Source organism: Verruconis gallopava (assembly GCF_000836295.1).
Source record: "Verruconis gallopava strain CBS 43764 unplaced genomic scaffold supercont1.1, whole genome shotgun sequence".
Classification (NCBI taxonomy): Eukaryota; Fungi; Ascomycota; class Dothideomycetes; order Venturiales; family Sympoventuriaceae; genus Verruconis; species Verruconis gallopava.
Genome location: NW_015622137.1, coordinates 757,390 through 783,965, shown reverse-complemented (window position 1 = coordinate 783,965; position 26,576 = coordinate 757,390). Strand labels below are relative to the sequence as shown.

The 26,576-nt window shown below is 51.1% G+C and overlaps 10 protein-coding genes across 14 annotated transcripts; 5 read left to right on the top strand and 5 right to left on the bottom strand.

Annotated features, from left to right (window-relative positions):
• Positions 1–2,012: 2,012 nt before the first annotated feature.
• Positions 2,013–3,465, top strand: PV09_00301 (uncharacterized protein). Its single transcript, XM_016353023.1, has 2 exons — positions 2,013–2,584; positions 2,724–3,465. Exons 1-2 carry the CDS (start codon positions 2,357–2,359, stop codon positions 2,928–2,930), a joined length of 435 nt encoding a protein of 144 aa, XP_016219280.1. The 5' UTR covers positions 2,013–2,356; the 3' UTR covers positions 2,931–3,465.
• PV09_00300 lies at positions 3,266–6,408 on the bottom strand. Of its 2 annotated transcripts, XM_016353022.1 has the most exons (3): positions 5,752–6,408; positions 5,124–5,664; positions 3,266–5,075 (listed from the first exon to the last, which is right to left on the bottom strand). In XM_016353022.1, exons 1-3 carry the CDS (start codon positions 6,034–6,036, stop codon positions 3,592–3,594), a joined length of 2,310 nt encoding a protein of 769 aa, XP_016219279.1. In that variant the 5' UTR covers positions 6,037–6,408; the 3' UTR covers positions 3,266–3,591. The 2 variants fall into 2 exon arrangements, with proteins under 2 accessions (XP_016219279.1, XP_016219278.1); XM_016353021.1 differs by having other exon boundaries at positions 5,124–6,408.
• A 904-nt stretch (positions 6,409–7,312) lies between these two features.
• Positions 7,313–9,498, bottom strand: PV09_00299. 3 transcript variants are annotated; one of them, XM_016353020.1, is made up of 2 exons: positions 9,136–9,498; positions 7,313–9,072 (listed from the first exon to the last, which is right to left on the bottom strand). In XM_016353020.1, the coding sequence occupies exons 1-2, from the start codon at positions 9,260–9,262 to the stop codon at positions 7,775–7,777; spliced, it is 1,425 nt and encodes a 474-aa protein (XP_016219277.1). In that variant the 5' UTR covers positions 9,263–9,498; the 3' UTR covers positions 7,313–7,774. The 3 variants fall into 3 exon arrangements, with proteins under 3 accessions (XP_016219277.1, XP_016219276.1, XP_016219275.1); XM_016353019.1 differs by having other exon boundaries at positions 7,313–9,208; positions 9,257–9,498; XM_016353018.1 differs by having other exon boundaries at positions 7,313–9,498.
• A 181-nt stretch (positions 9,499–9,679) lies between these two features.
• PV09_00298 lies at positions 9,680–10,838 on the top strand. Of its 2 annotated transcripts, none has more exons than XM_016353017.1 (3): positions 9,680–9,979; positions 10,030–10,065; positions 10,155–10,838. In XM_016353017.1, the coding sequence occupies exons 1-3, from the start codon at positions 9,794–9,796 to the stop codon at positions 10,647–10,649; spliced, it is 717 nt and encodes a 238-aa protein (XP_016219274.1). In that variant the 5' UTR covers positions 9,680–9,793; the 3' UTR covers positions 10,650–10,838. The 2 variants fall into 2 exon arrangements, with proteins under 2 accessions (XP_016219274.1, XP_016219273.1); XM_016353016.1 differs by having other exon boundaries at positions 10,030–10,089.
• Positions 10,839–11,102: 264 nt separating this feature from the next.
• On the top strand, positions 11,103–12,320 carry PV09_00297 (uncharacterized protein). The gene is made up of 3 exons (XM_016353015.1): positions 11,103–11,682; positions 11,741–12,176; positions 12,235–12,320. Exons 1-3 carry the CDS (start codon positions 11,134–11,136, stop codon positions 12,303–12,305), a joined length of 1,056 nt encoding a protein of 351 aa, XP_016219272.1. The 5' UTR covers positions 11,103–11,133; the 3' UTR covers positions 12,306–12,320.
• Positions 12,321–12,415: 95 nt separating this feature from the next.
• On the bottom strand, positions 12,416–13,114 carry PV09_00296 (uncharacterized protein; the record flags this gene model as incomplete). Its single annotated transcript, XM_016353014.1, has 1 exon — positions 12,416–13,114. The coding sequence occupies one exon, from the start codon at positions 13,112–13,114 to the stop codon at positions 12,416–12,418; it is 699 nt and encodes a 232-aa protein (XP_016219271.1).
• Positions 13,115–13,408: 294 nt separating this feature from the next.
• On the bottom strand, positions 13,409–14,443 carry PV09_00295 (uncharacterized protein; the record flags this gene model as incomplete). The annotated part of the gene is made up of 1 exon (XM_016353013.1): positions 13,409–14,443. One exon carries the CDS (start codon positions 14,441–14,443, stop codon positions 13,409–13,411), a length of 1,035 nt encoding a protein of 344 aa, XP_016219270.1.
• A 425-nt stretch (positions 14,444–14,868) lies between these two features.
• Positions 14,869–17,433, top strand: PV09_00294 (uncharacterized protein). The gene has a single exon (XM_016353012.1). It carries the CDS (start codon positions 14,990–14,992, stop codon positions 17,282–17,284), a length of 2,295 nt encoding a protein of 764 aa, XP_016219269.1. The 5' UTR covers positions 14,869–14,989; the 3' UTR covers positions 17,285–17,433.
• A 74-nt stretch (positions 17,434–17,507) lies between these two features.
• On the top strand, positions 17,508–20,688 carry PV09_00293 (uncharacterized protein). The gene has a single exon (XM_016353011.1). It carries the CDS (start codon positions 17,546–17,548, stop codon positions 19,502–19,504), a length of 1,959 nt encoding a protein of 652 aa, XP_016219268.1. The 5' UTR covers positions 17,508–17,545; the 3' UTR covers positions 19,505–20,688.
• PV09_00292 (plasma-membrane proton-efflux P-type ATPase) lies at positions 20,318–24,298 on the bottom strand. The gene is made up of 6 exons (XM_016353010.1): positions 24,150–24,298; positions 23,652–24,090; positions 23,342–23,565; positions 22,135–23,285; positions 21,772–22,085; positions 20,318–21,719 (listed from the first exon to the last, which is right to left on the bottom strand). Exons 1-6 carry the CDS (start codon positions 24,204–24,206, stop codon positions 20,773–20,775), a joined length of 3,132 nt encoding a protein of 1,043 aa, XP_016219267.1. The 5' UTR covers positions 24,207–24,298; the 3' UTR covers positions 20,318–20,772.
• Positions 24,299–26,576: the final 2,278 nt, after the last annotated feature.

Genomic DNA, 26,576 nt, shown 5'->3' with positions numbered 1-26,576 from the left:
GTCTACAAAGCATTCAGTTAATCGGACGAAATAGAAAATGTATGCTATGCAACCGTCTATCATGATGAACTTTCGAGACTGTTTTCACACATTTGCTGGGGCTATAAAACGCTCAACTGGGCGGCCTGGAAGTCGTGCTTCACAATACGGTCAAAGCTTCTAGGCCACGGCTTTCGGTAACATTGAAAACACTGTTGTTTCTCATGTGGTCGAATCTCTCAGTCTTGACCTCGCCCTTCTGACTCGACAGAGAACTGAATAAAGCCTCACCGAGGGGAGTGTCGACGTCAAGCATAAATAAATTCGCATTAGAGCGCCGGGAGATTTAAGAGCCTGGTTACACGATTCGGGACGCCGCAAGGCAACTCGACACAGATAACGGATTAGCGGACACCTGTTCCCATTAAAAATCGTCGCGAAGTCTTTACAGTACAGACAAGGGCACACTGGAAGAGAAATTGCGTCAGAGTCTTCGCTTGCTTGACTAACATTTGTTGATACAGCGGTGCCAACAAATACATTCCTCGTTTGAGTCTCGGTGGTCGGTAAGCCATGTCTAACACGTGATTATCATGTGAGATCAACCAACAGTTATCATAAGACCTAGTCTTGTGACACGATCAGAATCGTTTGACAAGGCCTTACATATCATTTCTAGTAAAAATTCGCTTCAGAATCGCCGCTGGCTGAAAAAAGAACATGTCAACAAGACGGTAAAATCTCGTGGGTCCGAGACCGAGGCTTGCGAGTATTGCTGTCTATAACACATTGCCTAAGGGTCATGTGCAGTTTTCTCAAGGCATTTAGATTGGTCGCAGGTGATGGGATCTCGCTAGAGGTCGTCGAATCGTAATGCTTTATCGCAACATGACGTCCACAGAATGCTAGTTACCCTGCAAACAAACTTTTATAGTGTCCATAATCATTATGGATTCGGGACTGCTCTAATCTCACAGTTACTGACCGAACAGACTTAGATTGGACGGAAAGCAGACCGAAATGAAGAAGCGTAAACTCTAGTCATTCCTGTGTGGTAGTGCTTCTGACAGCCATATTCAGCTTTAGCGGCGCCTAGCTCTGCATTTACAGAGGCCACCTCCAAAAACTAGATTCATGAGCTTTTGTTTGGCTTTGTATATGATGGTGCGCATACATATCATGTGTATGTTCAGGGACTGAGTGCCGAGGATAGATTAGACGGTTGGCATACCAGAGCAGATGTGGTAGCGTCGCGTGCCCATACAGGAGAGCAAACTGCTCACGAGGCAGTCTGGAACTCCATACATTGAGCTGGTTAAAGAACCAGATTTACGTGCTGCTTCATACTCGTCGTGTCATTGTAGTTTGAGTGTGCCAGCGTTTTGTTGCTGATGGAGGGTCGGCAATGAACAATTCTTCGTGCTAGTAGACAAGCGTTTCAAGCACCTTCTCGAGTAGATGAATAGTCCGTGGTTAGTGCCCCACTTTTGGATTCCTCCCTTTCTCCGGGTAAGGGTCAAACATCACGAGGCTACGGCTCTCTCAGGAGTAAGTGGGAAGACCGAACTACGCGTCGGCAGAGACATGGTGAAGACCTCTTAAAGAAATCGCACATGGCTGAAGAGCAACCGATGATGAAAAATAGCGCATATCAAGGTCCTGGAATTGTTCCGTCGCAAAATTTCCAGGCGATTCTGGACATTAAGCGTACTGCTGGTGTCGCACTTTAGGCCGTGCCTCCCGTAGCCGCGGCCTTTACCGCCAACCAAGGGGATGCTGAGACATCTGTCCAATTGCGTTCGTTAGTTCGCCCAAGCCGTAACCTTGCAAGGCGATCTCAAAAGGTGTAAGTAGACGCAGGTGCTCCCTAACAGAGCTCAGCTCCAAACGCATTTCGCGGAGTCGTTGGGCACGAAGTATCGGCCGGTGGTGTTATCTCGCACGTCAGGGTGACGAAGAAATCCTGGAAGCTTGAGACTTTGCGTGGTTAGTCAAAAATGTCTCCTGAGAAGCTCTTTGCGGGCGTGGGCGGCGTGGACTAATTTCTCTGACAAGTGGACGAAGCGCGAGCTGACAGCTAAGTTAAAAGACTTGCTTTTTCTTGGGTTGCGCACCAGCTCTAGGCGCCACAACGCACTGCAACCTGAGATCTGTCGAGCCAAAGTGTGCCAAAAGCAAAGAGCAGGCAATTATCAGAGGTCAGATATTGAGAGCAGGTCTCGCCGCCATCGCTGCTCCCTTGCACCGGAAAAAAAAATACCTCGCCGTCGATCCACAGAGCGCTTCTTTCGCCTGAGCTGAGAGCTTTGTTCACCTGTTCGTTCAGCATGCACTCGCGCAACCACAGGATTGTCGACGATGAATAAGGACACGCTCAATGGCTTCTCCAGCCAATTCGGTGCCCGACACACAGCTTGGTCTGACAAACGACGAGATCCGCGCTCTTCGATACCACCAGCAAGTCGCGCTGTCCCAAACGGGGTCCTCGCGAGCTGCCAGCCAAGCGAGCAGTGCCGGACGCTTGCTGTTGGATCCGAGCAGTCTGACGGCTCTGTCGGCCTACTTTGACCGATTGATGTACTCGATACAGCAAAGATGGCAATCTGTGAGTCCGATGCATTCCCGTTTTTCTCTGTTTGGGACCTTTCCGCCGATCGCTCTGCCGAGGCATGCGACTCGGCTCTCTGCATGAAAATGAAGCTTTGAAAAGTCGAAAGTGTACTGAGGCATGCGTCAAACTACAGCTGTACTCGCAGACCCAGAACGCGACTGGAGCTCAGTACGATCGCGCCGGTCGCTTAATCGAGGATGCTGATGCTGCAATCGAGCGCTTCGAAGAGATCCTGCGACAGATCGAGGAGCTACAAAATGAGTTTGAAAAAGTGCGACGTATAGGTGAAATTGTCAAGCAGTACCGAGCAAGAGTGGAGGCCCTTGACAGGAGAATATGAAACAAGCAAGTAGGCAAGAGTAGACAGGCTTCTCTGGGACCGATTCGCACTGGTCAACCGTATTTCGTTGACTACGTGCGCTCTCTCCACATACGCACAGCCTCTAATTACCACGATTTTACACATATGGGGACATGAATCGGGTCTGGACCCGAGGGGATTAGAAAGATTGAAAGCCTCGCGGCAAAATTTATATTGTACAATTGCTCGGCGACAAAGCCGAGCAACAAAGAAGGAACGCCTCACGGCAAGGTTGGCTATATACCCCGTTCAGTGACTGTGGTAGTATCGAGTTTTAATCGACTGTATGTGGGAGTACAATCCGGCGTTGGGAGGTCTGCTATGCTAACGAAACCATTGTTTGACGGTGTTTTGAATTTGTTGCATATACGCTAGTTGCTGTATAGTTTGGTATAACAAGCGTGAGCTGAGGTGGTCCCCATTCGTGAGAATCTTTGCTCCGCCATTTTACTATTCGTTAAATCATTACCAAATATTATGTACAAGTCAATCAATCATACACAGCGAAGTATCGAAGAACAGTTGGGTATATCATAAGCAAAAGTATGCCAACCAGATGGTGAACCTGCGGTTCGTGGTTGACCGTCTTAGTATCCGTCGATGTAGATGTACCAACATCGTGCCAGTAATGTTACGCTTTCTAGAGCGCATAATTCTCAGTGTGCAAGAAGATCTCTTCTTTCTCCGGGTCAGTGAAGATAAGGCTCTGCAGCGACGCCACTGCGCTCGCGACAGTGACACGCATGCTCGGCGGCCCGCAAACGAAGACACATGTCCTCTTGCCCCACGATTTGCTCATTTGGCGTAGCATGTATGGCAAGTCTGGTCGGCCATACTCTGTGCTCCACCCATCTGCTCCTCTTTTCGCCGCGGGGAGGAACGCAAATCGCATGAGATTCTTCTGAAACTCCGTCGGGGTGGACGGGAATCCAAAATTGAATCCCTCATCGGCCGCTGATGGATCAAGGACACTGTCTGGCATACCTGATGCAAGGGCAGTCTTGATGTCGAGGGCAAGGTCGCGGCCACCTTCATGAGCCTGTGCATTAGGGTGGTTTATCTGCTTGATATGGGCTTTAGGAAGCGGTTGAATGACGTCTTCGTTCTCTGTTCGAAGCTCTTTCTCTAAGTTCTCATCGCCCTCCGCATATTCTTGAATGTAGGCGGAGTTACGCTTGGAGTGGTAGCTCGCCCTCTTCTCAGCAATGTCCATAAACTTGTCGTTGACTTTGTCATGAAGGTATGTGCTGATATGTCTGTTTGCCGCTTGTGTTGTCATCTGATGCGTCCTAACCGACATACGTTTTGCCGAAGTGATGAAAAATTGGCATCTAACAGATTCAGGAGGGGCGCAGTCACGACAAATGCGTAACTCCTCTTTAAACCACTCCATAGTTTCTGGCCTTTTCAGGGCCCAGATAACTTGAACATCCTTTGTGACTGCTTTTCCGTCTCGCATTCGTTTGATGAGATCAAGGAGTTGGCTCACGATAGCAGTGATGCCGCTGCCGCCGGCAATAAGAACGACTTTGTCAAAGGATTCGATACGCCTCCTCATACCTCCGTATGGGCCGTCCAAGAATGCACGATAAGTTTTCCACTCCCCCTTCTCCAGTGCGGTGTTGACGACTTTCCTGGTAAAACCACCGAACGGACGAAAAACAAGAAGTAAATCTCTATACTCTTCGCCATACTCGGAGGGAAAATCATCGCTACACAAGGATGCTATGGTGAAGGGGTGATTTTCGAAGATTGAGATGCCAGGCATTCGAATGTATACGTATTGACCTGGACGCCACTTCATCTGCGTGGGGACGGTGATCTTGACGGCATTTTCGGGTAGCAGTGTGATTGCCGATTCGTCCCCAATAAGCCACGACATTCGCCTCGGGTTGAGGAAGTTGGTGTAAAAGATCCGTCCAACCCAAGACGTCAGCCAGATGGCAACAGTGGCGTATAAGTATGAGTATGAGGTAAGGTAGTTGTTGCAGTGCCAGAACATCGTCCCAACAAAGACTGCACCCACTGGCCAATGTAACACCAAGAACAGTTCATACATAGGTCGTCTTATAATAGGCAACGAATGAATAACTAGGAAACAAAGAGGTACAAGGGCCGCGACACCTAAAGCGATTAGTCTCTTCAACAAGCTTATTGATACAAAAAACTCACCAGTTCCGTACACATAAAAGTGTTGTCGCGAAAAGAAGCTTTTGAATGCTGGGACTCCCCGTGCATCCGTAATAGGTGTGATATAAAAGGGTATGGTGTGGATCAAGCTCAGCAACAACATGAGATACGAGCCCCAGCGATGGAAGACGTTCAGACGTTCCGGTCCGATCCCGGTTATAATCGAGACAAAATTCGCCTTCATAGCCATTGCTACAACCCATGGTAGCAATGCGACTGCGAGCATACCGGATCTGATAGCCACAGGAGGTGAGCCATATTGAATGCTTGTCCAGTAGAGCGGCTGCGGTACAAAGGTATACATCAAAGAGAACGCAACGCCGGCGAATCCAATGAACAACACAGAAAGAGGTGGGAATACGATCGGCTTGAGACTCTTATGTATCCTCCAGTCAGGAATTGTCCGATAGAAAATGAATCGAAAGAGAGCGATCATGAAAAGGAGAGGTCTCCATCCTGATATTGTTGGCTGGGTTCTTGGAAGGTGGGTTTCCCTCTCGAGGTCCATGACACGCGGAAACAACTTGTTGGTTGATTTGTCAGTAGGATACGGAAAAGCCGCCATTTCGTAGTCATCGGATGGAGACGAAGTTGCGCTGGATTTATATACCTCATATTGGTGACTTGACCAAGCAGCTCTTATTCGGTCTGTAAATGCGTGGTAGCAGTACAGCGCCGACGTAAATGCGAGCAATATAAGTCCAAAGAACACCCAGCCCAACGCGTATTTTCCGCTCTTGTTGAACGGGTCCCGAGTATCTGCTTCGATGAGGCCAGGTGGACTGCTCGAATTGTACGGGATGTTTACCCTTGCGATCAGTTGATGCATCGTCAATTCAATCTGATTTCTTGCGTCCCCTTCCAACCGCGTTAATAAGTTGTAGATTGCGGTCATCTTGGCTGATTGTCAATGTTGCGTGCACCGATCCAAACTTTGCCTCGCATCCAAGCTTTTGCGATTTTGGTCTTGAACTATGCGCGCAACTATCGATATAGTCGTGTCATGGAACAGGTCTGCGTGCGCAAAGTCCGTTTATCGATTTCAAGTTCGAGAGTGGCTGGTAGCTGTGGAGTACGGTCAACGCAATGTGCAAGCTGACCAGCTACATCCAGTTGCGACCAGAACGCTGGGAGAGCTCTCGGATTGTAGAGCAGCTACCCCAGACAAAGTCGGGATTTTCTGATAATAGATGTAGAGATGAGACAATATGTCGCAAAGGCTCACAAAAGATAGTGAATGCCGCAGACGGTCGCAGGAGCGGTCGATGATGAGGTCCGAGGCGCATATATGGGTCAATCTCACAAGCGGAAGAAGGTCAACTAGGATATGTGCATTCTCAAAGCGCAAAAGCCACTCGTGATTCGCTGAGAGCGTCATCGTCCCTGCATGACGGTGAGGACGTTCCCGCATTATTGGATCTGCATCCTGGCCGTGCTGCTGGCTCATCACTTCAAAACCGTATCCACATACTATCACGTTTACCGGAATCCCACCAACGGTAGGAATCATTGCCAAACATTAGCATACTCGCTTGTAATACTCCTGAGCTGTGGCGTCGAAATTCTCGAGATTCCAATAGAGAATGTCGACAATAACCGGACGGCGGTAGAGGCGGCCACAACATTGGCCACCGGCTGCCAACAAAGAACAGGTTCAACGGTGGTAATGCACCTAGCCTGCGGGTCAATCACTCTGATGGCGTTGGCCATAACCGAAGGTTCCGGGGTGATCACACATACAGTAGTTTATGCACCCGATTTGGTCTTTACTTCTTTGACCACGAATCGTGCTTGCACATTCTGCAGACGGTCGTTCAGCTTCCAGCGATCCAACCAGTAATGGCCATAACTCAATGGAAAGCAAGATTGTACTACAAGCGACCTGTGAGCTTGCGAGTTACGTGTAGCAGAGCCTGCAGTGCATATTGTTTGGTTAACAAGCCAAGGTAGCGTGTGAACGCCCAAGTGAACTGACAAGGTTCATTCAAGTTGTGATTGGTTGGGGTTCATTGGTCGTTGTCCAATCAATTCCAATTCTGTTGTGTCGAACCGTTAGCACTAGTCCAATTTTGATTAGCCAGCGCTTAACAATCGCCACATTTTCCTTACGACTTTTTGTTTTGCACTTGCGGAATGCATTACGGAGTACTGTTGAAGAGAAAACATGGAGACGACATCCATGAAATCCATGTAAAACATTGCTATGTGATGAGGTTGAGTTTTCACCTGTGACGTTGTGCGAGCTTGTCAACAACAGGACTGAAAGCACCGTCCATGCTCCTTGATCACCAACCCCCTCCCTTTCTTTCACTCCAGATCGCCACAAGCGCTTCTAGCCAAAATCAAATCTCCTCCATGCTATCATGCAAGCGCTGGACGATGTTTGTGTATATTTGTGATAATACAATAGTGTAGGCGTACGTGCTTGACCCCACCTGAAATAGACACGGGCGGCTACTTATGCGAGGTGTTGAAGAAGGGTCTGCAGCCTTACCAGACGAATCCTTCAGCCTTGTTAAAGTCACAGCGCGAGGCTTTTAGATTTGACGAATGATCCGCTATCTGTTCCATCCATTCCGGTGAGCTATCATGCCGAAGTGGATCGAGGGGCGCACAACGTCCACATCCTGAGTCTAGTCCGAGCCAAGATCACTCAGTTCGCTACTGAAGTCGCTGTCGTCATGAATTCTGGAGTACTTAGCTCGACTGGCACTCTTCGTCGGCGTCCTTTTCGGCTTGCGTGGTGAGCCGTTTTTGTGATTGAAACGCTCAACAAGATGTTCAATAACACAATTATCTCCCAAGTTGGGATTTTGTTTGCCCTTGTTAATCTTCGCTTGACACTTCGAACATTGCTTGCCATGCTTGATCAGCAGATAGTGGAGAGGATACTTGAGTTCATCGGGTATCCGAACCTCGCAATGTGAGAATGTTTGGTCTCGGCTCGCATTCTTAGGAACCCAGCCAAGCCAACAACAAAGACGCCAGATGTGTGTGTCGACAGCAAATGAAGGACGTTGCAGGCAGAACAGCAGCACGCAAGATGCCGTCTTTGCGCCTATTCCGGGATAGGAGATCAGTTTCTTGAAGGCTTCTTCTTGTGGCAAGAGATGTAGATGATCCAAAGACAGCAGATCATCTTCTGTTATCGCAATCTCGTTTTCCTTGCCAAGTTTTGTCTCCAAATTTTCTCCAGATGCTCCCGTGATTGATGAAAGGAGATCTGTGCGTCGCTTCTGGTTCTCCTCGTAGACCATGTCGAGAATACGCTTAATGTCGCCACTCTTGATGTTTGCAAGCCCACCTTTCTCAATAGCGGCTTTGAGTCTGCTCTGTGGTGCCAGGCGAACAGCATTCCAATCTACCATGGTGCGTCCCTCTCGATCTGTAACGGTGCCAAATGTCTTAACTATACCTTGAAATGCCCGGTTAGAATTCTCGTTGTTTGTGTTGGCTGACAAACGAGTTCGAATTAATGCCTCCAAAACGTGAGGGACTTCTCCACAGCCAGCGACGGTCAAAGAGCCTTGTTGGATTTTTTGAGGTGCTGAGACTTTCCCATGAACTGAGGAAAGAAGTTTCACAACTTCACGACATTCTTCTGGCGTTGGCCGTGCATAGTCAGGAAACGGCGTCGCTCCAGGCGTGTGACCATATGATGATTCTTTTTTCCCTTTTTTTTGCTTCTTTGGGGGGGCATCCATTTGCAAACTACCATCATGTACAGCCTTGCCAGTCAAATTGTCGTTAAACGTGTTATTGTCGGCATCGTTAAGGTTGACTTGCGGTCTGTACCCCTTCAATTTCTTGGTTGAGGTCCGGGATTCCTCAGATCGTTCCAGCGAGTTAGCACGGAAACGTTTTCCAAGACTGTGGGGAAGCTCCTCTACTTCGGTCGATTTCGGTGCATTCGGTATTCGTCTAGATGGACCTTTTAGCGGTTGGGTTTCAGCTGAAGGCTCAATTTTGATTTTTTGCGTTGATCTGGCTGTACCTTCGCCATTCCTTATTGGGCTTCGAGTTTCGCCGTTCAATTTAATCGTGGTGGATGACAGTTGCTTAATTTCCTTTGTAGTGTTGGCCGAAGATACGAGCCGGGGCCTCAGCTTCCTTACTGGCATTTCTACGACGAGTGAAAAGGCAGGATGGAAGGGTTGTGGGAACGTTTGTATCGTAAACTGACATAGACTTTTGTTCGACACGGAATAAGTGGAGAGAGAACTAGGCTAAGCATAACAATAGGTGACAGGCATAAGGCTGAGGGCTAGGTTCGAGCTTCGTCGGAGTTCTACGAAAAAGACAAAAGAGAGACGATTGGTACTGTATCCTCACGGTTGATTGTTATAGAAGAAAGGATTTTGCGACCTAAGCTGGATGAGTTAGAAAGTGTCTTTTAACTTGCCAGATCTTGCGCCTGAAGTCATGACGAAAGAATGGAAGCGGCTTTCAACGAGCAAGCTCAGACCGGAATGTGGCACGTGTCACGATCGAGATGCAGGAACAGCTCTGGCATCCAACTCGCCCCGCTGGTTTATCCACTAAAATAGCCGGTTACTGCTCATCTTCCACTGTTACTAATTTTCTACCTTCCGGACAGGCTCCAGTTCGTTTGCGCTACAGTTGCTTTGCAATATCGAAGAGCTTCCGACGTCATGGCAGGCACAGCGCCGCTAATAGTCGATGCAGTAACCAAACACACGGCTACTGTCATTGTAGCCCATGGTCTCGGCGACAGTGGTGTTGGATGGGTCTGGCTGGCGGAGAGCTGGAGGAGACACAACAAGTTTCCAGAGGTCAAATTCGTATTTCCAAATGCCCCAGTCATCCCAATTACTCTGGTTGGTACGAGCCATAAGCAAAGGCCACTCGTCTGCTAACTTGAGCTCAGAATATGGGCTTTCGCATGCCCGGTTGGTACGATATTGTAAGACAACGCGACCATTCCAATGTCCGCAACTTGGATTCTGCAGCCTCATCTCTACCACATGACAAAGAAGCTGATTTTTCTGATAGACATCGTTAGATGAGCTTAAAAAAGGCGAGGACGAAGCAGGTATCAGCCGTTCGCAAGCTTACTTTCACAACCTTATCGACAGCGAAGCCAAGAGTATAGGCTCTGAGCGTGTTGTTTTTGGCGGGTTCTCCCAGGGCGGAGCAATGTCTCTGTATTCCGGCCTCACGTATGGTAAGAAGCTTGGTGGCATATTCGGATTGAGTTGCTACATGCTGCTTCAGGATAAGCTCAAGGACAAGATCGCAGCTGCTGGTGGTGTTAACAATTCCACACCCATATTCCTAGGTCACGGTGACGCCGACACGCTCGTACGATACGAGTGGGGTCAGAAGACAGCAGACAAATTGAAGGAGTGGGGTCATCCGGTTGAATTCCACACATATAAAGACCTGGCGCACGGAGCAGATCCTGAAGAGGTGGATGATCTTGAAAAGTTCTTGAATAAGGTTATTCCTCCTCTGGGTAATGAGACTAAGGCTAGCTCGAGTTCATGACTGCTATTGCTAATCCTGTTGTCGATTCTCTGTTCTATACACCGGCTTAACCTCTATCTACGCAGAGCGCGATAGATAAGCCATAGTTAGCGCTGTTGTTCAATCACAATGAAATTCCTTCATTACGGCCATCTTTGCACCAACCGGACACATACAGAACTTGAAATGATGTCACTCGCTTTTCTATTACTTCCTCCATTCGTCAAGACATCAGCATTGGCGGGTTCTCTTGCATACTACCTTTCTCAAATCACGGTTTTACTTTGCCCATGGGCTCTGGAGTGTATCGCTCTGACCGTGGAGCATTTCAAATTTCATTGTCCTACTTTTGACACTGCCCGTTTTCGAGGCTTTTATGAGGCTGCGGAGAAGCATAGGGCTGACCGAATTCGGAAATGTTGACAATTAAAGTCACCAAGCGGTCTTCTAATTGCTCTGATTACCCGTTCAAATTTTCACTTTTCCAGTTGTCAGGACTTTAGACATGTCTAGACCACTTGTTGACAGAATACATTTACCAGGCCCCAATCCTTCCTCACACATCAAAAGACGCTACCTCGTCTATTTCATCACGGGCAATCCAGGCTTGGTTGAATACTATGATGCCTTTCTCTTGCACTTATATATGATTCTGGGGCCAGAAAACGATAGAAAGCTTTTCAGTAGCGAGAATGCTTTCGATATTTACGCAGCCAGCATTCCAGGGTTCGACTTTGCTGACCCGGACAACGCGTATGAGAGATGGAAGAGGATGGGATTGAACCACGCACCGCCCTTTTCGCTAAATGAGGTTATCGATGGCATGGAGGCAGAGCTTTGGGGGGCTGTTGAGCTTACGAAACGCGATGGAGAGCAGCTAGAGGTCATTATCATGGGACATTCTCTTGGCTCCTTCATTACACTGGAGCTGATTCAAAGGCACCGACGCCGCCTCGAGAATGGACAAAATGAACCTTGTGTTATTACTGCAGGTATTTGTCTCTTCGCTACCGTAGTTGACATTGCAAGTAGTGAACGCGGTCAGATTTTTTCGGTAAGTTCATCCAAGTTGTTCTGTCTTTTGTACAATTGAGGCTAATACCAACTATGAGGCATTGTCCAAATATATTCCACTATTTCAATCACTAGTGCCTTTGCTGTGCAACTTCGTCTTGTCACTTGTTCCAAATACCTTACTGAATACAATTATCCATCGCATTGACGGCCTCACAGGCCATTGTGCGGACGTCACGACTGCGTTCCTTAAGTCTAAGCACGGCGTCACGCAAGCATTGTACATGGGCGCTGACGAGATGCGGCAAATCAGTTCTGACAAATGGGACGAGGAAATATGGGGTGCTGCTCACCCATCCAGAACAGGAATTCCACGCCCCAAGATGTTCTTCTATTTTGGAGAAAAGGATCATTGGGTTGCTGATCGGACGAGGGAGGACTTGATGAAGTTTAGAGGAAGGGGAAACGGAGGGGACCATTGGAAACCAAAGATGGAGATTGATCAGAACGGGATACCACATGGTTTTTGCATTTGTAGGTCTTCGCATCAGCTAAATCGGTAGAAAGACTTGGAGGCTAACTGTGAATGCAGCGCATAGCATACCAATTGCAGAAAAAGTAAGGCAGTATGTAAAAGAGATAGTAGAAGCTTCTCCGTTGTAGCTGCGGTGTCACAAGAGTTCGTTCTGAATTTCCTACGCAGCATCTCCATTGCCTTCAAGAGAAACGTCTTCAAAGCGCAATCTGCCATTACAATTTGAGACGTCTCCTTCTCAAGGTTGCTTGCGATCATCCTCGCTAGTCTCCCGTCCATCGTTTTGTGTATCGTCATCCTTCATCCATGCACCTCTTGACTTCAAATACTCCAATTCGGCTTCATCATCCAGGTCCACACTTGGCCAGAAGCATTGTGCGAACAGACTCCCGCTCAAATCTTCGCCAAACAGCTTCACGGCCTCTGCATCTAGAAACTGCGCGATCTTTAGCATTGCCCACCGACGAACACACTCCTTCTCCCATCGCTCAAATCGTAACATCAGAGTTCTTGTCAAGTGTCTCAGGAACAATAGTTCCCTTGCTTTCATGTTTGATTTTAGCTCTTTTAGCTCCCTGTTGCTCTTGAGCAGCAGTTCACGATTGAAGAGCGGCATCTCCCGGTTCGATCCGCCTTTGCCTGTCAGCTCACGCAGTCTGCGACGATATGTGTATTTGGAGATGCTCATTTCTTCGATGATGCACTCGATGTGGTCAACTGGGATGCTGAAGTTGGACAGCGCTTGATTGACGGTGCGTCGCACAACTTTGAACTGCTTATTCATCATCCGGCGGACGCTTTCAAATTGCTCTTCAGTTAGATCATCGTCCATGTCGGGACCACGACTGGCCCTTTCTTGTCTATCTGTCTCATCGAAAACTTCATTGTTGGAATGGTTGGGCGACATTGCGTTATCGTCACCGCGGCTGGAAGCCATGTCGTGCAGATTAAGTTGTTTTAACTTGTGCTGTTTATGAGGAGCGTTGTAAGATATTTTTCGAATGTCATATCGCGAGCAGGCTTAAGGGCATTAAGTGAGGAGCAGTGACGTCGTGATCGAAGTTTCGAAGGTTAAGTCACATTCTTGATGCGATAAAATTACCAAGATCTGGGTATTTACTGTAATCGCTAATGAGCAAAAGTAAGCATTCATCTGTCTGAGTAACCAGTGCAGCTTCTCCACGAGATCGTACGGAAGCCAGCCCCTGCTCAGTCAACCTCTAACCAAAACTCATCCTTTGCCTCGAAGCAACGTCAGCAGCGGATTTTCATCGGCAGAAGATGCAGGTGATTGCTTTTTCGCTGACGTCGAAGCTTCGTTTTGCCTTGGTGTAAACCGCGGACCGCTTCTGAAGAAGTCCGTATCTGGACTGGTGAAGAAGATTGGAGTTGGCACCTTCACCTGCGATGATTCCTTTACCTTCTGTTCGATACTTGGAATAGCCGGCTGCGCGTTTGCAAACTTGGGGCTCTCATGGTGATGTACCGTAAAACCGGCATCCTGCTCTCTTTGCTTGCCAAAAAGCTCTCTCAGACTTAGCTGCCGTCCCATGGGAATGCTCGTCGAGCCTTCCTCCATCTCTGATTCTTGCTCAGCGGCATACCCATTGCTACCTCCGACACGCTGATTCTCTTTAGAGAGCTGCGTTTCTGCCAGTCTCTCCATGGCCAGTCTACGGCTTTCTTCAGCCTCGACGGCACACCTCGAGATCTCCTGCGCATTTTCCTCACGTGCCCCTGCTGTGCTTGCACCTGGCTCAGCAAAGATCCACAGTCCATACACCACATCCTCTCCGTCCCGTGATTGCCCTTTCAGAATTACGTATTCGCTAGTAAGCTCTACATCGTCGCTACTCCTAAGCTCTTGCTCATAATTTTCGAAGCCGCGCCTGTTCAGGATGACGACGTTGAAACGTTTCGCGCCCATCTCATTTGGCACCAGTTCATTTATAAACAACGTGCCCTCAATCTCTAGCTTCACCCACGAGGACGACTCAGGCGAGAACTGATATAGGACGGCATATGGCGCTATGCTCCGGATGCGAACGATTTGAGGATAGTAACGGCGCAGTACAGCATGATTGAGCTCCTCGTTTGTACGAGTCATGGGCGGCGGTTGGATGTCTGGATAATCGGTCTCGTAATCCGTGATTTGGGCCTGCTGCTGAACAGGGGCCGTGTTATGGACATTGTGGTGGTTGTTGCCATGGTGGTTCTGGTGCGAACGCCGCTTGCCCTTTCGAGGTGTGTGCGATTGTGTCGCCATTCTTGATCGGTGGGGTTATCCAGATGTAGTGAAGCACATCTGGAACAGAATGCAGAAAATCTGTCCTCACGATGCCGCTTGGAAAGATGGTATAAAGCAAGATGTTGTCATCAGATTTGCGCCTAGCAGCATTACGAGATGACAGTAGTACCTCTATTTGCCTGCTCGTAAACTGGATTCACGCGCTGCTGGCATGTGCTGGCCCAGCAGCAGCAGAGCACCATCAGGCCACGGAGTACGAGGTCACCGTCAAGATCTTAAGTCGTCCTCAAGCGTCCTCAGTCACACTTTTCAGGTCGAGCCCGCGGCCTGGATGCACGTTGCTGAAGCTGCAAGGCTGAGTAGCCTCTACCCAGGGCTCGCCCGCCGCGCTAGGAGTGGTATCGTCATAGTGAGTTCTTGCCCGCTAGTTCTACTACAGCGTGCGGCAATGGCGACTTTGAACGTGCTCTCGAATTCTTCACGGTGTCACACACAACTACAAACTATGCTCTAATGGCCGTCCGTATAAACCAAGCAGATGATAATACAATATCTTAAAATAATATGTCCTTGTCGCGTGCCGATCCCCGCGCCTCCACCGAGTCGGTAGAGGGCGCTATGCCAGGCTCGTTTCCCGAACCTCTTTCGCCCATACCAACTACAAACTACCAGAGCCTGTCTCATGCTGTTCACTTGCGAAGGGCTGAGTTCACACGATCGAAGCGCATTCGAATCAAAATCGGAACCTGGAATGTTGCTGCTCTCAAGGGCACCGAGAAGGATATCGGCAGCTGGTTTGTGGGTGGAAAGGGCCTTGAGGAAAAGTTTGCTGGTCTAGGCATATCTTCTGATTCTGCAGAGAGCCATAGCCAATCAAGGGAGAGCATAGAGGAGCAAGAATGCAGACAATCGAAGAATCAGCCTACCATTCCGAAAGGTGATCAAAGCGAACAGCCACATGACGACGAAATCGGCCTATACGTTCTAGGACTGCAGGAGATTTTAGATGTTGGCTCAGCTGCCGAGGCCTTGAAGCCGTATACGGATCCAACGGCGGCGAACCGCTACAAGACCGAGCTTGAATACGTGCTCCCTGCAGGCTACACATTGGTTGCGGAGAAGCAGTTGATTGGCATGTTGCTTTTGATATACGCTTCACCATCTGTCGCTCCAGAGATCAAACGTGTCAGTACAACGAGTGTTGGGACAGGCCTGATGGGCTACATGGGCAACAAAGGCGCGGTGACAGCGCGGATTGTTTTGGGTGAAACAACAAGGCTCGTGTTTGTGAATTCGCACCTCGCGGCTGGAGCTGATAAAGCTGCGCTCGATCGCAGGAATTGGGACGCCAGTCAGGTAGTCAGCAGAACACGATTTGACCCCATAGAAGACGCATTCGGCACGACAAACAGTACGGGCGAGAGGATTGGAGAGGAAGACATAGCTTTCTGGTTTGGTGATCTAAATTACAGACTCGATGCTCCTGGAGATGACGTACGGAGACTGCTTATGCTTCACACTAGAAATGAGTACGATCTCAACCGTGCAGCAGGAAAGACAGTAGACGAGGAAATTGAACATCTAGAGGAGCGACGAGGAGAAGACCCAAACACTTCGCAGAATGATCTCACGCAGATGATCAAAAATAGAGAGGATGACGAGTCCGATGAGCGTCTACCTCCGGAACAAGATCCTACGTCTTTGGAGACGACATTACTATCCCTTCTTGCACACGACGAACTCCACATGCAAATGGCTGAGCGAAAGGCCTTCCACGATGGCTGGCAAGAGGCTCCTATCCGATTCTTACCTACTTACAAATACGACGTTGGGAGCGTAGGCGTTTTTGATTCGAGCGACAAGCGCAGAGGACCCAGTTGGTGTGACCGCATTTTATACAGGACACGAACAGATCTACAACGTTTCAAGCGTAAGATGGAGGAGGAGGAGGCGGCGCGGAAAAAGGACGAAGAGATGAAGGCAAAGGGTATTGAGGATGCTGCCAACGAAGACGAAGTTCTATTTGACTACAATCCGGAAGACGATGCGGATGAAGAGTACGATGAGATGGCTCAACCGGAGGCTATTGCTGTGACCACGAAGGACGGCGACCAAATAGAACTCGTGCAAGAGTACTACAATGCTCATCAACGAGTGCTCTCGTCAGACCACAAACCTCTGGACGCGATATTCAGCTTCACATACGACGCTGTAATACCCGAACTCAAAGCAAAAGTCCACGCTGAAGTAGTCAGGGAACTCGACCGCGCAGAAAACGAAGGGAGGCCGACAGTTACAGTCATAGCAGACAAAGTTCACGACGAAGAGATGGACGAAAGCACCCCTCCAGAAGTCAAGAATGAGAGTATAGATTTCGGACGAGTCCACTTCAGGGAACACAAACAACGTAACGTCACCGTCGCAAATACGGGACAGGTCCCCGCGACAATGGCGTTCGTTGACAGGCCCACGACAGGTGGTGAGGAGCTTGAAGCCCCTTCACCCGTTTGGCTGAGCATTGAATGGGACCGTGAGCCCGACTCTGTCGATCCTAAATCACCAAGGTCGAACAAGAAAGGCCCTCTCCCGCCACCTATGTACACTCTTGACCCGGGCGACGCCTGCAACGTGACTTTGACGGTCCGTGTCGAGGCTTTGGAACTTGTCGGGCGGCTGAACGAGGGCGGCGCAAAGCTTGACGACATACTGATCTTACGAGTCAAGGATGGGCGTGACCATTTCTTACCTGTGACGGCTCGATGGGTGCAGCATGGGTTGGACAAGACAATCTCGAAGATGACCAGCCTAAGCGAGAGCGCCATAAGAAAACTGCAGCACCAGGAACCGGACGCATCATAGAGCAGCCGCGAAAGTGGACGTTCTCAGCACGTGTAATGTGTAATTTATAACCTCTTGGGATTTTCCCACGTAAGATGTATAGAGTTTATGTGCGTACTGGTCATCGTATCAATTGGATACCGAAATTCGAATTTCATCACGTTTTGAAGTTTGATATAGTCACGTGGGGAATCGTCCATGAACCTCCAATTTTTTTCTCTCCCGCATTCTTTACGGAAGTTGTAGTTTCTCAGCGTATATACGCTTGCGAAATCGATACCGATGCCCAAGCCAATTTCAACTTCAGACCTGATCTTCTCGTCACAAGCGACTGATTTTGCCCGCACGCTGTCGTCTCTCAAACGGTCCACGCTCAACGTACCAAATCGCCTTCGGTCTATAGCCGAGGACGCCGATTTCGTGGCCGAAGTCGCTTCCGCGTTCGACTTACCGCTCGTGGCCAATGAGAGATGTGGCAGCTGGTACATCCGTCCGGAGAAGAAGGCGGAAAGCTGCTACTTCAAGAGCACGGACGGGCACGACGGGCAGTGGAGCTTCTCGCTGCGCAGGCTGAACGTGCAGGTCTTCGACGTGGTCGCGAGGAGCGGGGGCTGCGTCGTCGTCGACTCGACCAGGAGGGGCAAGGCCATGCCGGACGCGCTGGCGAAGACGGTGCCGATCTGGTGCGCCGTCTTCAACCGGGCCCTCTTCCCCCACGACGTCGAGGCCGGCAGGCTGTACACGCCGCCCAGGTGCGTGTCGCCGAACGAGCATGCGCAGATCGAGCGCAGGATCGACGGGTTTGTCGGCGAGCTGCAAGGTCTGGCGCTCGACTTCGCGGAGCTTCGGGCGAAGGTGAAGAGGCCTCTTCGGCCCCTGTGGGTCACGAGGGAGTCGGACCTGCCGGCCTCGGCGCCGCGCTTTGAAGCGTTCTGTCCGGTCGTGCTCTGCACGGCGAGCAGGAGAGTTGTTGGCGGCGAGATCTCGGAGGGCGGATACATCCAAGGCGCTGGCGACGACGCCGAGGGGTGGTCGCACGGTCTAACTCCCGCGCTGTTCTGGGCACATAAGCAGGAACTGCTGTCTGCCCGCGAGGAGGATCTGTCGGACCTGATCGCCTCGTACCTCTCTACGTCTGTGAACAACGAGGGCGACTCGAAGGTAGCTACCGTCAAAAGAGCATCTTGGCTAGGCATTGGTTCGTTCAGCTGCTTGACTGCATCTAGCTTCACCGACGACTGTGCAGTCGTCACGGTCGGTATACGCAATGCCTTGCCAACGTCACGTCTGTCTCCTAAACTTCATCTCCATCTTGAATGCAGAGAAAGGAAGCTGGGAAGTAGAGACCTGAGGACCCAGTTGCCGCAGCTTCGCCCCTTCGTGGAGGGGCTGCAGTCGGTCGAGCACGTGGTGGTTTGCGACGCAACAGGGAGAGATCTGGCCGTGGGAGTTGCGCTTGCCCTCCTGTGCTTGTACGCGGACGACAGCGGACTTTTCTCGAAGATGAGATCGCCGCAGATCATAGACAAAGGGTTCATCAAGCAGAGGCTGAGCTGGATCATGACCAGCTATCCGGGCGCGTCGCCTTCGCGGACCACATTACAGTCGATCAACGACTACTTACTCTCCGAGCAGGCGAGAAAAACTCCCGTCTGCTTCAAGGCGTCGACTTCCGCCGACGAAGAACGTGATTCTCCCGCGAAGAGGATTTTCAAGGACCTGGAAGGTCAATGGACACTAGATAGAGACATCATAAGCTTCCGAGACGATAGCCTCGGGGGTAAGGTTACAGGCACGGCTATTTTCTTGGCTCGTACGGCTACTGCGGAAGACGCTGAGCTTGAATATCTATACCGCGAAGAGGGCAATTTCACTGCCATCACAGGTGTCGAAATGACCATTAACCGAAGATGGATCTGGCGGCTTTCCAGACGGGCAAGCGAGGAAGAAATTCCGTGCGTGAGCATCCATTTCGTCAAGGCTGATGGTGAGACGGAAGACTACCTGTACAACAGACTGGCTTTGACTGCGGAACAGATAGGCTGTGCCACGACCAAAGTCCTATCCGCGGATGCTCATCACGCTTGCGGACGAGATCTCTACGTCTCCAGCTACGAGTTCCGCTTGCGGAACGGCAGGCTGGAATCTTGGAACGCTAAGCATGAGGTCAAAGGGCCTGCGAAAGATTATGTGTCCACCACCAGGCTTTGTAAGGTAGATCCCAGCAAGCAAAGCTCCTAGATAAAAAAGAATGCATGGCGACAGCTCCAGAACGAAGGTCCATGCACGTCAGATCAAAGTTGTCTCACCTCTTGGATGGACTTCGTTTTAGAGCTGTCTGTGGCCAAGAAACCACAAAGACTGGTGCCAAACCCCGACTGCAGAAAAGCAAATGGGAAAGCAAGCAGCCAGCAAAGAAGCTCTTTGTCCAAGAAGTGGGGGTGGGTAGACTGACTTTACAGCTTGCAACGCTCCAGGGATAGCATTTCCAACCTTCCATTCGATCGCTTCTCCGCCGCTGATCCATAGTGTCGATCGCAGCGGCCAGACATTGGTTCCATATCGGCGATTGTGGTCGCGGCAAGGCAGATTTCACGCTGCAGCTCCGTCTAGGTGTTCTTTATCTTCTCCCAGCCGCCACGCGGTCAGAAAAGGGAAAAGAAGAAACAAATAAAAAGGTTCGTATCGCCACGCGGATCCTCTGACCGGGATCCCAACAGAAACGCCGTTCACATATGACGAGTCGGCTGGCCGGGATTTCGGATGCTCTGTGAGGAAGAAGAAAAAAAAGGCCAATGGATGATGCGCAGAGCAAAAGCGGTCGGAGCCAGTTCTCCCCGTGACAGAGCAGATGAGCGAAATCTGCTTGCCCTCACCCCTCCCTGCTGCCAAAAACGGGCAAGCGGTTCTGGAGTGTGGTGTCGAGGAGACTATTGATACCATGCGACGGTCTAGACTGCCCACTTCGAGCGGGAGATTCAGAACCCAATAGTAGAGCCTGCAATTAAGACTATGCGTGTGCGATTGGCCTTGTGATGCCGGAAAATGTGTGGGGGAAAAATAAAATGGTTTCGACGTAGTTCTTTGGGGTGAGGGCTCTAGAGAACCGACGTCATTTACGAGATCAGTGAGTGAGAAGGGGGAAGGTTATCCGCCTGTTTGGCCCTGCTCTTATCATTGATTGGATCCATCAAACGTCGCCCCAAAAATTGAAAAGAAAAATTGTTCGCTACAACTTCTGTTGCTTCGAACGTTTGGAGTTTGCTCGAAAGGAGGCAAGTTGGCAAGCAGAGGAACTGAAGACTTGGGAGCACAATGAAAAAGACTATGATAAGACAGCATTTTGATATTTGTCAATATCTTGTCAGACAAAGAAGAACCAAAGACTGGCCAGGATGCATTTCGAATTAGAATGCCATTACAGCGTTTACGACATCTAAATTCACATATTACAAATTCCTCTTTCCTACAGTGATTTGCACGAGGGAACGGAGGCTGATCACCTCAAACTAATCATCCTCCTCCTCTTCGGCAGCACGGGTGGTGAAGATGTATCTGCCCTTACCCGTTGTAGCGTCCTGCTCGTGCTCAATGGCCAGCTTGGCAACGTGAGCGAGGATGTTCTCGATTTCGGTGTCCTTCTTGTTCCTGTTCTTGCGTCCAAGGTCGTCGAGGGCAGGAATCTTGTTCATGAGATAGTAGACAATGGCGATGACAATGGTAACACCAATAGAGTAAGCCCAGATGACGACGACGGTAACAATGTCCACCCAGCCGTCGGCACGCTGCTTGAAGGTACTTGCCGGGTCGGTCGGGTAGTCGTGCAGATTGCCAGAGAGCCAGCCGAACACGCAGAAGATGGTAGCAAGAGCGTCGACACCAGCGATGGCACCGACAAGTTGCCAAGATGGAAGAGTCTTGCCGCCACGAGTGACAAAGATGAGCCAGTTCTCAGTAAGGGCGACTTCGAGGAAGAGGATTTCCTGAACGTTGCCGAAGTTCTGAACGATACCGCCGTTGGGAAGGTACAGTGTGCCACGGATGACCCAAGTACCAAGAGCAAGCAAGAAACCAAGGACGACGGAAATGATCCAGATCTTGGGAAGCTGCCACTCCACAGGTCTAGCCTCAGAGTGAGCATTGTCGTAAGCAACAGCCACAGTGGCCAAATCGGCGAAAAGGGCGATGAAGACGATAAGCTCCACGGAGATGGTTTCGTTGATGATGATCATGCTGGTGGTGAGGTAGATCTCAAGATGCAGACAAAGGGCAATACGGTACTGAATGTATGCCTTCATACGCTGGAAAATTTCACGCGCGGTCTTAATAGCCAAGACGATTGTGCTGAGACCAGGAGCAAGGAAGACGATATCAGCGGCGGCCTGGGCAGCTTCTGAAGCACCTTCGACAGCGATACCGCAGTCAGCCTTCTTCAGGGAGGGAGCATCGTTGACACCTATTGATCCAAATCAGCGCTGCGTTGACTGAAAAAAAGAGAACAAACATACCGTCGCCAGTCATGGCCGTCAGATGGCCACGCTGCTGCAACATCTCGACGACCTGGTACTTGTGCTCGGGGAAGACTTCAGCGAAACCATCTGCCCTCTCAACCAGATCATGCTGCGTGGTGCCAGAGAGACCACCGTGAATCAGTTTCTGAGAGTTGTACACCTTAGTACCAAGAGCCAACATCTTGCAAGTTTCCTTAGCAATAGCAATGGCATCACCAGTAAGCATCTTAACAGGAACACCAAGTCGCTGAGCCTCAAGAATTGTTTGTGCGGTATCTTCACGTGGAGGATCGAACATGGAGAGGAGACCACTGAGCAAAGCGTTAGAGACGATAAGAAACGAGAATGTGTGGCACTTACAGAAGCACCCAGTCACCACCGTTCTTCTGGTAAGCGACACCGAGAGCACGGAAACCACGACGAGCAAACTCAGCAGTCTTAGCCTTGAAGAGATCGGCCTTCTCCTTGGAGCAGTTGGTAAGAGCCAATACAGCCTTCGGAGCACCCTTAGCGCAAACGTAGGTGTCACCATCAAGCTCAGCGACGGTGGTGATACGCTTCGAAACAGGGTCGAAAGGAGTGAACTTCTTCGTGATCCAGCCTTGCTTAAGAATTTCTCGAGCCTTAGGATACTTCTTTAGGGTAAGAATGGTGACCTTATCAATTGGATCCAGCGACTTGATGTTGTGCGATGAAGCAAGGGCAGCGCAAGCCATCATCCAGTTGACGTCTTCACCCTCAACAACGAATGGCTCACGCATAGACAGCTGGTTAGCCGTAAGAGTACCGGTCTTGTCAGAGCAGAGCACGTCGACACCTGCAAGCGATTCAATGGCGGTAAGCTTCTGAACGATTGCCTTTTGCTTGGCAAGGTAAGCGGCACCGACAGCCAGTGTGGTGGTCGTGACGACGGGCAGACCGACAGGAACGCCAATGATGAGCAAAATAAGTGCGTAGTGAAGCAGGTTGACGGAAGAGTGCTCGGGGGTGGCAAGCTTGAGGTGGTGGAAGAAGCCACCAATCCAGGCGATAAGGATGAAGAAGATGACGAGGACAAGCAGCGCGGTACCGATAGAGTTCATGATGGCCTTGAAGTGACCCTGATCCTTGGCACCTTCGACGAGAGAAGCAGTGCGACCGACAAAAGAGTGTCTTGCGGAGGTGAGCACGATACCGTACGCTTTGCCACGCTTGCAGCCAGTCGTGTAGTAACAGACTTCACCGAGGTACTTGTCGACAGCGAGAGATTCACCGGTAATGGCAGACTGGTCAACGGCAACGATTGGTGGGCCGGCGGTGATGGCGCCACCGTCATCGTCCATGTCGTCGTCGGAGGATGGCTCGCCATTCTTCTCATCTTCGGCGTCCTCAGGGCCACCCTCGGGGTCGTTCGACTGTCCGAAGCGATCCAGCTCCTTCATTCGGAGGTAGGTTTCGTACGTCTCAGGCTTGCTGTAGTCGGCCATCAAACGCACATCTGCCGGAACAGTTTGACCTTCCTCAATGACGACCTTTTCCGGGTGATCAGCGCGTGGATACGACAACGACGCGTTAACGAAGGACTTACCACGTCACCTGGGACAAGTTCGCGTGCTTTGATTTCCTGCTCGCTTCCATCACGGACGACGATGGCCTTCATGGCAATGTCACCCTTCAGCGAGGCGACGACGTCGGCGGCCTGCTTTTCCTGGTACCAACCGACGAAGGCGTTGAGCAGCAAGATACCGACAATGACACCGAAGTCAACCCAATCCCGCAGACCAATGGCAAGCAGCGCAGCAATTTCCATGACTGGAGCGGAATCGTCAGTCCTGCGTAGGTCCAACGGGGGCGGCACACGCGCGGGGCGCGTGCAAAGCAAAGGTCAGAAAACTCACCATAAAGAATTGGGCCGGTGAAGAACATGAGGAACTTGACGAACAGATTCTCCTTCTCGGTGGTGAGCTCGTTGAAGCCGAAGCGGGCACGGCGCTTCTCGACTTCGTCGGCAGTGATACCTCTGTTCATGTCGGTGTCGAGCCATTCGGGCGGGACGACGTCGTCGCTGGCCTTTCCTTTCGGGCCGCTGGACCTCCAGAACGCCCACCACGGCTTGCCTTTGCCCGCGGCGGCCGCGTCGGCCTCAGCTTTGGCGTCTTCATAGGCAGCGGCCTTTGGGTCGCGATACGAGACGATGAACTTCTGCAGCGCAGTGTACTCATCGAGCTCGTCGTAATCTTGAGGATAGACAGATTCACGTCGCGAACCGCGCCTGCCACTGGACGCTATGGACTTGGAGCGCGGATGGTCGCCCTTCTTGTCACCCTTCTCAAGGTCCTGTATGGTGCGCAACTTAATACGGGGCGTCGTGTCACAACAAAGAATTGGGTATTTACCTTATCCCACCGCGTAGATAAGGCGTTTCCGCCGTTGCTGGCCTCTGTGGACGACATGCTGGGTTGAAGGACACGCTCCGGAAGAGGAACAGAGCAGATAGGAAGAGAGAACGCGAGCCTTGCAGCGGGGAGCTCGAGCTTAAATCTCGTCGATGCTAAAAATCGCGCAGCCGACCTAACCGGCACGAGAAACTTGAAATGCCGCCCGTTCAGAGATAGTTCACTAATGCTTGACAGACAGCGAGCACGAATCTTACGTAGGAGGAGCCGCGATGAGCCAATTTGATTGGCCAATTGGCGCGAGCCTTTCAGCTGGGAAAAGTGGGGCCCAGAGATGGGAGCGCACGGCTGCCCTGTACGTACGTTTAGCAGCGGCAGTGGTCGCGTTAACAGCATGTTAGCACGGGGCGGTGGGGGTGCAGCGGCATTCGCAGCAGGAGCGACCAGCAGCAGCGACCAGCAGCAGCGACCGGCAGCAGCGACCAGCAGCAGCAACCAGCGGCGACCGGCACCAGCACCAGCACCAGCCAGCAGGAGCACTCCGGCAGACACCAGCACGCACAAGAGCACTCCCTGCTGATGACGCTAGTCATCGAAGCTGCTGCCGGCTCTGGTGCTCCACAGCACCGACCATGCGCCGCCACGGCCGCCTCTGCTCAAAGCTTGATGACGCTCTTGTCCACGCTTGGGTGTTTGCTTGACTGGCGCTCGTCCTTGCTGCTGCTCCGACTCTGCCGTCGCTCCTGCCTCGCCTCCGCCGTCGACCCCCGTTGCATGCCGGTCAGCCGTGCGCTTGCGTGCGTGTTCTACGCGATGCCGCCCACCACAGCTGCCGCCGACGCCGTCTCTCGCCTCAATGGCTGCCGAAATTTGGGCAGCGCAAGAACCACGGTAGCTTCTCCGTATCTGCGCCAGCTGCAAATCAACGTCCGGACATGCACGGGTGCGGCAAATCGCAAGGGTGAGGCCTGGTCGGCGAATGACAGTGCATTACTTAGCAAAGCCTTGTGAATAGTCGTCACCTGGCGTCCCCCTTCCGCCCAGAGAGCACCAGGAAACCACCACGTTTTCTGCTTCTCCTCGCTGCTCACTGCTCGCCTTTCGTTCTCAGCGAGCGCGGCGCGCCACTGCACCACTGTTCCCCAATTGCCAATGTGAATTGAACGTGTCGCGATCTCCCAAACCCCATGGCCTGAACCAGCCTGGCCTCATCAGCCGTCGCTCGGCCGTCTGTTGATCGGAAGCCCTTTTCGCTACTGCTTCCACGCAATTTTTTTTCGTTGGTGAACGATCGCCGCCGCCGACTGCCTCAAACGACCGTCGCGTGGGTGGGAAACCCGTCACGGCTCGATAGCGCGCACATTGTTTATTCCCGCGTTTTGTGCATGCCTTGTGCATTTTGGGTCAAGACCAGAAGAGAAGAAAAAAAAAAAGTCCGTTCGTGTTTGGTTTCATCGCAAGGAACAGCCGGAGGAGGCTGGAACGGCCAGGTGCGGCGACGGGGTTTCGGCCCTGACTCTGTCCGTTGACGGCGCCCGGAAGCCACTACTGCTCAGGCTCAACATCGTTGCCCCCGTCGCAATCTTTGCAACGTCAAGGTTCAGAATTTTCACCTCGCTCACCTATTTGTCCCGTAGCTGCGCGATATTCGCTCTCGCTGTTGTTTCTGCAGGGTCTCCCACAGTCCGGGTCCATTCCGCCATTGTCGGGCGGATGAAAGCGGATGGGATTGCTTGGAATGGAGATCCACTGCACCCATGCCCTCGTTGCCTCTCGGCGCCGTTTGCACGCGACATTTTTCCTCGACGGTCTCTTCCAGAATGTCTTCGCGATGCGCCATTATTACCATTGTTGTTTTTCGATGCGTTACACGCTGACGTGTGGAAGATTTCGCTGGACCCACACCGGCTGGCCCTGCATCGGTGGATACGTTGGGGTGGAGAACCTTCGGGTCTAATCTCCTCCAGCAGGGAATAGCCAAGCAAAGGCTTGATGAGTGGAAAGAAAAGATAATGAGCGCAATAATCCACGATTCTAACGCGTTTGATCCACGGGCTTCTGTCCTGCCCGTACCACTATCCGACGGCATACGAATCGGATCGTGGTTGCTCAAGCCTCATGCCATTCTAGGGCGCGCCTCGCGTCGCACGTCTTCTTCATTGCCGACGGCGACCCACGAAGGGGGCCGTCGCGCGTCCAGTGCCGTAGCATCCAGAGGACAAAAGAAAATATGAAAATACACTAAAACACAACACGGATGCGTAAAGCTTAACAAGGCCGCTGGTGCAGAAGATTTGCGCCATGACTTTCGGATGACCCCAACGTTAGCCTAGCAGAGAGCGCGACAGCCCCAGAAGAAAAGATCACACGGTCGTCGCACACCACGACTCTTATCTGCGACGAGGTGAATTTTGGCCAGAGGAATAC